The 9,644-nt window shown below is 36.2% G+C and overlaps 1 protein-coding gene across 1 annotated transcript; it reads left to right on the top strand.

Annotated features, from left to right (window-relative positions):
* The first annotated feature begins 3,116 nt into the window (after window positions 1-3,116).
* LOC145779905 (anamorsin homolog) lies at window positions 3,117-8,867 on the top strand. Its single transcript, XM_082591578.1, has 7 exons — window positions 3,117-3,311; window positions 5,737-5,877; window positions 6,290-6,351; window positions 6,727-6,912; window positions 7,320-7,435; window positions 7,741-7,807; window positions 8,412-8,867. Exons 1-7 carry the CDS (start codon window positions 3,164-3,166, stop codon window positions 8,523-8,525), a joined length of 834 nt encoding a protein of 277 aa, XP_082447704.1. The 5' UTR covers window positions 3,117-3,163; the 3' UTR covers window positions 8,526-8,867.
* The last annotated feature ends 777 nt before the right edge of the window (window positions 8,868-9,644 follow it).

The following is a 9,644-nucleotide window of genomic DNA, read 5'->3' as shown; positions in this document are numbered from 1 at the left end:
CACAAACTCTCGAGCGTTGCTCGTTCTTTTATTGAGTAGGCAAGGCTACTCAGTCTATGACTCAGTTTTGTGCTGACTGCCAGGGAGTCGCCTTTTCTACACGGTAGCCACTTTAACAAGTCGAAATTCTGCCATCGAAAATGACTAGAATGAAACCGCCAACCAATCATAAGCTACGGTTTAAGTGACGTAAAAAATGGCGAAAAGAAGATCATAGAAAGAAAATTTAGTGATGGATTTTTTATCAGCTGGTTGGCTTAGGGGTTAGGGTTAGGGCTAGAAAGTAGTCATTTCATTGACGCGGGTTCGATTCCCACCACTGCTATTTCTCTTTTTCTTCTGTAATTACCAAATAAAGTTCAAAACAAGCATAAACTCTCTGGATGAGTGCTAGAAGGGTCACAATTGGACGGTAGCCTCTTATAACATGTTCTGATTGGTTGGCGGTTGCATTGTAGTCATTAGCAGTGGCAGAATTTCGACTTGTTAAAGTGGCTACCTTTCTACACATTGAGTAAAAGTGTTGTGAAATATTTTTGTTATCGTGTTTGGCATTGTTTGCTATATTTATTTTAGCCTACTTGAGCCATTCTTAAAACAGACGAATTAAAAGGTATCTTTTTCTATGTCTGATGAGCACTGCACCTACTTAGGGCACTTTACACGCCGTACTTTTGCACTATCTTTAATTTGCATACAATCTGCACACGAAACCACACTTTTCCATGCAAAAACAACCATAATATAAAACGTCCAGTGAAGCAAAGTGGGTTTTTGTTATTCTCACAAACAGATGTATATTGATTGATTGATTGAATCTTTATCCTCGGACTGGAAAAGTTTCTTGCAGAGCTTAATCCTGGCAGTTTCGCATACTTGTAGAGGCTTTGAATCACTGACGCAGGCCCGGTCACCGAGATTGACAGAGGGAAGTTTCCGATTGTTGAAGTCTTGTTGCCGGAGAATTATTCCATCCGTTAGATGCCGCTGAATGGAGAGCAGTCCTTAACGTGCGTTGCTCAAGCGCACACCCCGAGAATCGAACCAGCTCGGCTCGACCTTGATGCTTCTTCGTTCCAGAAGTTAAATATTTAGATCGTTCTGAAATAGACTGCCTAGTTTTAAATTTCAGAACTTGTAACTGAAAATTGATGTAAAATGAAAAAAAAAATGTTGTTGCATTTTAAATTTGAAAAAAAATTGGATTCTCTCAACCTCTGATCACTGATCTTGGAAAGAAATTTGATTTTAAAGCTGAGAAAGTTGAGAATAAAATACAATAAAGATAAAACTGTGGAAGCACTTCCTTACTCATCAGTTTGCTGTGAGTCAGCATTTTATTTTTATTTTGGAATTGTTTCGCAGAGTTGCGTAGTTAACTGACTGACTGTGATAAGAATAAAATTAAAAATGAAGATTGTGAAGTGTAAAAAAGGTTGATTTACTCGCTGGGTAGTGTTCAATCTGGAATTGTTAGATTATTTAGTAAATTATTTTTCATAGGCAAAAACAACACAATAAAGTTTAGAATAAAAATAGAGTAGATGGAATTTTGAAAATATTCATTAGGCTATAACGGCAGTGCCGTAAGTCACGTAGTCAGCATTCACCATGGCATAGAATCTCTAGGCTAGATATGTAAAAGTGTTGAAGCATTAAATAGCTTACAACAAAGAGAAAAATTAAGATTTTATAAAAGAAAGTTAAAATTTTCCTGCATTGAACCCATGTTTAACTTTAGCTGTATTTTAGTTCGTAAGCAGGCATGATCTTAAATATTTGCTTTTAAGTTTTAGCTTAAGAAAGTAAGATTTTTGTATTTCCAGTCATTGCCCAGATAGTAGCCTATAGGCACTGCAAAAATATGTATAGCAATAAATAAATCTATATCTAGCTTATAACAGCACTAGATTAGTAAGCACAGGCTAATAGTCTAACTAGCACTAGCCTATCTTGTGAATTAGAGTCTCATCAGGCATGCACAAAATAAAGTATCAAGGATATCTAGAGAAGGGGATATGAAGGCTCGCAGCGATTACCTTATTCTCATGACACTACCAGGGTGGTAGTTTGTAGTGCTTTAAACATGTGGTTCTTTTTAAAATCATAGAAAGTTTTGTAGTGCAGCTGGTACAATGAGCTTCTGAAGACAGTTAGCAAATGTTACGTAGAGCATATTTAAAGAATACTTGTTTAGACATGCAGTTGAAAATTCACCAGTAAGCTGTTTTTCTTAACAAAGCCTTTGCAGTAGGTTAGACGTAAAGCAAGTATATGGGTAGTTGAATTAACAAGCAACCATGAGCATGTTGTGAATACCCAGACCTGATGTTAACAGCGCAATGCAAGTAATCATAACAAGATTTATTAAACTACTATCGGTGGCAATTATTATTTTACGATAAACACAGATTATTTAGGATAAACAAAAGCCCTTCTATTGTCAGACGTAATAAAAGCCTTCGTATCCCCTTCTTTAGATATCCCTGTAAAGTATATATGTTTAATTCATGAATCAATTTATTTCATGCTAAAAGAAATATTTTTCATTATTTTATATAGCATAACATCTGTAGTGACATCTGTTTTTTTTTTTGCTGAGACTTTTCGGTCATTTGTGCAAAATGACTTGAAAAAATTCAGTCATTTTTTATTTATTTCAGTCATTTTTTCTGATGAAAATATTTCTTTTCAAGTAGCTGATACAAACTTTTGCACTTCCTCACTAGCTACAACATTAAGTTTCGCTGAGAAACATTGTTTTTTTCTGACATTTTTACCAAATTGACTATAGATTTTTTCGAACATTTTGACCGAATTGACTATATTTTTTCCGCCTTTTTGCTAAAAAATCGATCAATGACTGATAAATGACCGAAAAGAAACCCAGGGTGACATACAATTTTCAGTTGAAAATGAATTAAGTCAAAGCAGTTTATTTGATTGCCTCTTAATTTTGCTATGTGTGAGGTGGTTTCTTCAATTTGAGAATCCATCCTTTGTAAACCTTAGTTTTGCACTGACGTAATGTAGTCTAAGCAAAGAAGCTTAAATTATTGTGGTTCATAATCTAAGTCAAAAAATTTTAAAATATGTTTTTTCTCCATTTTAGTAGTATAGCCTAGATATATATTCTAGCTATCAAGCTAGCGGTAACTTAAAAATGGATTTCTTAAAAGAAGGACAAATTGTATTAATAGTATGGCAGAAAAAAGTTTTGGAACAAGTTATGAAAGAAAGCATTGAAGATGTTAAAAATAAAATTGGAAATGGAAGCTATCAGTTGGAAAATGAACAGCGGCTTGTGATGGGTAAGAAAGAAAAACTTTGATGACCAAAAAGTAGCAGAATTGCACAAAACTTAGCAGAGGTAGGACATAAGGTGGGCATTGCATAATAAATGCATATGCAATAAAATGGTTTAGATTAAAGAAGAAATAACAACTAATTCGTCCCTTTAATACTTTTTCCCTAAATAGATTGAGATCATAGGCGCCGACTCCGGGGGGGCGGAGGGGCGGCGCCCCCCCGTGAATTTATCTCGGGGTGGCTGCCCCCTCGCAAAATATTTTTTAAAAAATCCTATAGCAAATGTTTGTAAGTTCAAATTTGCGTTAGTTTGACCTTCATTGCGGATCGATCTCAATTAGAAGATCTACTTGTTGCAACAAGAGCGCTGCTCCTAAGATAACATAAGAAACAGAAGTACGGTAGCTGATAAACGCCAGCATGGACGGTGCCGTTGAAGCATAGTAACAATGATTGAAAAACGTTTTTCTTGGTTTCTTCCGCTTTGTTTTTTCTTGGGAGTGTCAATAACGATGTGCAGTTTGCTCAGTTTAGTATCTACGCGTATTAAGAGCTAAAGTTCAAAGTGCCTAGCATATAATTCGAAGTACCCTACAGGCCTCGAAATTCATTTTTGTTTATGACGGACAAATGTGTCCGGTCTGAGCAGGTATCTCGGCGGACACTCCGATTTTAGCCGTCGATCGTCATGCTTAATCACTTTATTTTGATAATAATTCTTCGCCATTTTAGAAATATAACTACGGTTTTAGAAGGCTTTTTAAAAAATCAGTAAAGTCACTCTGAAAAGCTTTCATCAGACCAACGACTTGCGCTTGAAGAGTCAAAGCGCCGTGTAGCTGGTCAATACATCACATAAATGATTAACTTCCCCCCGAACGAGGTCGTGCGGCTCATTGCGTCACAATACTCTGGGAAGGAGTCGGAAAATTTCTACACCAACGCTACTATTTTCTGCTGTGCAAAGTTTCACAGGCTTTTTTCTTTAAGTTTATTTTTGCATGTCATGTGAGCAAAAGTGAATTTTCCTTGGGTCTTTTCTTTCTTACTGTAATACCAAAACTTAACAAATTTTGTTGCATCTTGCTGTAATAGCCTACTCGTATAATCTAATTTAGTAACTAACCTTGCCGTATCATTATTACTCGGAGATCAAAGCCAGACATTGTGACGTAAAACTTGAACTAAATTGCGCGTGATTAGTGTAGAACTACCTGTACTCCTATCGATTCTTAGCGAAGAATTCACCTTTGTTACGCTGATTCAATGTCATCAATCGTTGAAGCAACGTAACAATCGAAAGTTTTCCTCCTTGAATGGAAGCTAAGGGATACAGTATTCACATTTTCTAGATGCGCGCTAGAATGCGCTGGAAAATATATTATTGCAACAATTGTTCGTGCTATGCAATGACGATTTGTATCGCTAGTTCCTGTGTTATTTCTCGGCGAACAAATATGACCGATCTAGATGGTACTTCCCGCGGACATCACATGCTGTGACGGCGGACATGTCCGCCGTGAATTTCGAGGCCTGAGCCTACATTATAAAGCTTGGCGATATACAATGGCAGATAGACGCAAACAAACATCAATGCTGACAAACAAACATCAGCATTTTGAATGTAAGCAATCAGTCGGCTAGAAAGTTTGCCCCCCCGGCAATTTTCAAAACCCGGCGCCTATGATTGAGATAATACCTGAAGCAGCGCTGAGAGAAATTTTGGGAAGACTTGAGCAGCTCCAAAATCACTGCTAATCATTGATTGGTATGAGCCACTACTAAACCTAAATCCCCACCTAACTTCTTTTGCAACAAATAAAATATTCCCTACTCTTTTCAACAAAATTTTAAAAAATGGTAGAAACTCTAATTAGTGACTTGGGTGGTGACCAACTCTTTTCTATATACACACACATACACAAAATTTGATTAGTTTCATGGAAATTCTGATTATTGACTTAGGCACTGCTCTATTTGTTATCTCGATATTTTTAGTGTCGAATTTGGGAGACAGAGTGTTCAAGAGACATGTTAGTTTGCAACTTTGCATCCAGTTGTGACAATCTATAAAGATAAAAAAGGCATTTAGTTAAGTAACATGATATGATATACGTTCTTCTGAACCATCGCAAGGTGTATAAGGTGATAATCTGTTTATATTATATGTTGATGTTCCATCAATCAGACATCACTGACTTCGATTATCACTTTATATAATTATATATATCTTGTAATAGTTCAGCTTAGTTTGCACTAAAAGAACATATATCATGTTATTTAATCCATAAATATGTTAACACGTATCAGCTCTTTTGTGTGCTTGCCCATAGAAAAGGTTACAGAACATTGTTTTCATCTGATCAGGGCGACACACATACATTGTGTGAGGCAGTACTTGGTAAACATAATCGTTTATTGTTTCAGCTGCCCATCCTGCATCAACATTTGACACGGCCCTATTGGGTTTGTTTGCACCTGAAGAAAGTTACTCTTCAGACACTTTATCAGAAGTCGCCCGCATTATTAAAGCTGGTGGAAAAGTTGTAATTAAAACATCAAGTGAAGGTAATACATGTATAAAAGTTCAGTGTATAATGAAAAACATCAAAGCATTACGTTTACGTATCTACTATTAAATGAAGTTTATTGTTTATGAATTTGAAATATTTATATGTTTTGTTTGCTCATTGACTGTATATTTTTGTTTCCTCATTCACAGAATGAAGAATATTTATACACTTCATAAGTAAATTTGATGAGTTGTTTATAATGGTTTTTAATAAAAAATTCATTTGTAGTTATCCTCATATATCATCACTCATCAGTACACATTCAATCATATCATCATTTTGGACTGAAGGATATAATGATTAATTTCAATTATAAACTGTAAGGCATGAGAAGTGAACCAGAACACAGAACAGTCTTTGATTTAAAAAAAAAAATTTGTATAAATTGTTTTTATATTTTTTTGTAGATACTGATCCACAGTCTTTGCTGTCTTCACTTAAATTATCAGGATTCGTCAACATCCATCAGGTTGTATTTTAAGTTAGTGTCTTTATAAAGAAGTTTCTTACAACATATGTAATAAATCTTATATATTAATTAATATTTTCTTGATTAACAGTTTTAATTATGCACTTAATACAGATGTCTTTCCTTTTTAACTATTTATATTTTATTTTTTAAATTTAATTTAAAAATAGTATTTCATCCTAATTTTCTGACTTTTTTGGAGTGTATTTGTACTTCAAAAAGCCTTTGTTATCATTTTTGTTTACTTAACTAAAAATTTTACCTTGTGTTACCATACAACATGTCTTGGATTTAGATATTCCTTATCCACATTATGACACCATGCTCAAAAGTGATACAGTACTAATTTTTCTAATTCTAAGCTTTGCTTTTCAGGCAACTGTTGACAATGACGTTTATTTAGTCACAGCAGAAAAGCCATCATTTGAAGTCGGATCGTCTTCCAGACTAAAATTAAGGAAACCTATCAAAATATCTGACCAAGCTGAAAAAAATCCACCTGTTGCTGAAGCAAAGAAAATATGGAGCTTGTCTGCGTTGGACATGAACGACGAAGACGTGGTAAGTTACCACTGGTAACTTTGATCATAACGCTTGGTTGGTAGTCTCTGTACCGGTTTAACGCTCACAAACTGTTGCAGCTTTGACACTCACCACAAGCATTTTGTCTTGAGAAAACTAAAAATAATTGGGGTATGCATGTTTGTTCTTTTGTAAGCTGAATAGCTTATTGGTTGCATTTTTATCGATACTGCATATTCTTTAGCTTACAGATACAGTATTATTATAAATAGAGGTTGGTATCTCACTTAAACATAGTTGCGTTGAATGTGAAGTGCCATAACTTAGCATAGTGGACTTGATGATTTGCTTTCTTAATCAAGTGAACTTGGTCCCCTTAAAATTAACACAGCAGGATATGAATAAGAAAAACATATTAGGAGCGTTACTAAAGTCGTGTATTTCAGGAGCTCATCGACGATGACATGCTACTTGAAGGTGATGATTTGTTGAAACCCAATGCCGCAGCCTTGAAAGCACCTTGTGGATCCGGAGACCGACCTAAGAAAGCATGCAAAAACTGGTATTTCAATTAGGACTATAAAAAATTTGATATAGCCTACGTAGACTTACTCGTCTAAAACTTGGTGTTGATCGTATTATTCCCGAGTTTCTAATGCTAAACGACTTGTTAGAAATTATTGACGCTAAGTTCCAATCCTTATGTTTTGTCCATTGGATGTCAAGAATATATTACAACAATTTGTAACGGTGAGTGAATATATTGATATAAAGTAGAAAAGTACATTTTTTCGTGGAGGTAATTGCAGTGTTCTCCCTACAATATGCCTACTGTCATTATTTAACCATTTTATCTTTCCATCCTAGCACATGCGGACTTGCAGAAGAGATGGAGACAGGAAAACCAAAACCAGCCACATCTGCGTGTGGGAGCGTAAGTACTAGTAGACCTACATAACACTTCTAAATGCTTATCCGCTTCAGTCTTCATGCAACCTTTCACATACACCACCGTTTCACAATCGACCTTTGTGAATGTGCTTTACTATCATCACGTAATAGGAATTTTACTACTTTATATGTGGGGTCTGCTACTATTCGGTGAGTCCGATTCGGTGAGTCCGATTCGGTGAGTCTGATTCGGTGAGTTCCTAACCTCTAACCCCTAATCCTAACTCCTAACCCCTAACCCTAAAACGGCAATGATAATTAGGCGACGGTACCCGATAATTTAAAAAAAAAATTGAAAAAATCCCCCGTTAAGGGATCGGACTCACCGAATCGAACTCACCGAAACGGGCCATTCCGTTATATGTGGCGTTTATAGCCTGTTTCTTGTAGTGGTCTATGATTTGAATTTAATCAGCCTCAATTGAAGTGCGATTTTATTGTATTCTTTTTTTGTTCCTATCTGGGTAAGGATTCAGCCGATCAGCGGATTTTCCATTGCCTTGTATTTTGAGGCCGATGCTGCTTGTTTTGTTTTTTTTTATAAATGTTGCAATGGAAGGCTTTTAACTGTCTTCAATTTCTTGCAGTGTTATCTAGGTGATGCGTTCCGTTGCGCAAGTTGTCCGTATCTTGGCATGCCAGCTTTCAAACCTGGAGAAAAGATTTCCCTGTCCAATCGCCAATTAAACGCCGACGCTTGAGTTTAAGACATTTCTTTGCCGACTTGTTCGTTGTTAAGTTTTCATAGTTTTTGTATTAATTTGAGCAATCTAGCGTTTGAAAATGGTTAAGCAATTTGTTTCGTAGCTGAAACTATGGTCAGAAACAATTTTGTTGCCTGTAATAACGCAATGAATAAAAAGGGTGAAATTTCAGACGTCAAGAAATTGAATCAGTGCAATAATGTTTTGAGATTGGAGTTTCCGTTGTACGGAAATTATTGAAAATGTTCTCTAATTTTCTTAACACATCTACGACAACCACCTTTCTAACCTGTTTCTGTTGCGACCGCTGTTTGCTTTAATAAAAACAACTTTTGTTGATCAGTGCATGTGATTGCTTGCTGAGCAGTTGTATCATATTCCATTAACCATGGGCTCCGTTAGAGGGGGGGGGGGGGGGGGAGGGCCGGGAGGGAGATTACCCACCTACCAATTGGAGTGGGGTGGTAACTAATGCAAAACTACCCCCCCCACTAATGGAGAGAAAAATATTCATTTTTAATATTTTTTTACTTTTGTGTTTTATTTTCATTTTTTTATTTTGTTGCACAACTTTTAAGTTTTTTGCTTAGAATTTCCAACTCGCAAGACAACGCCAAACTATGTATCCTGTCAAAAATATACGCATCACAATGCGGTATGTGTGACGTCATAATTTCTCACTGCTGCAAAGTGTTTAATTTCGCTTTTTACCACTCACAAACGAAACTACAGTTGCACTGTTTCAATGTATTTCAGCGTTGAATCGTTGTGACTCGGCGGCTTTTTCGCGGAGATAGCCAGTGGTGGTCTTTGGGGTGGGCAAACTGGGCGACCGCCCAGGGCCCGTAAATTTATGGAGCCCGCGCTTATCCAAAATATGCAAAAATAAAATTTACATTAAGCACTGGCACTTGGCAGAAAGCAGAAGGCTAACTTAAACTTTTTCACCATAGTTAACTGTGTCAGTAACTGTAGATTCAGGGGAAAGATCATTTTCTAAACTAAAGTTGATAAAAAATTGCCTTCGCTTAACAATGAGCCAAGAACGCTGGGTTGGACAAGCTGTTGTTTCAATTGAGCACAATGTGGGCAGAACATTGGACAGTGCTTCTCTTA

This window comes from Aplidium turbinatum, chromosome 11 (assembly GCF_918807975.1).
Source record: "Aplidium turbinatum chromosome 11, kaAplTurb1.1, whole genome shotgun sequence".
Lineage (NCBI taxonomy): Eukaryota > Metazoa > Chordata > Ascidiacea > Aplousobranchia > Polyclinidae > Aplidium > Aplidium turbinatum.
The sequence above is the reverse complement of the archived record's forward strand: the minus strand, read 5'-3'. Positions and strand labels throughout refer to the sequence as shown.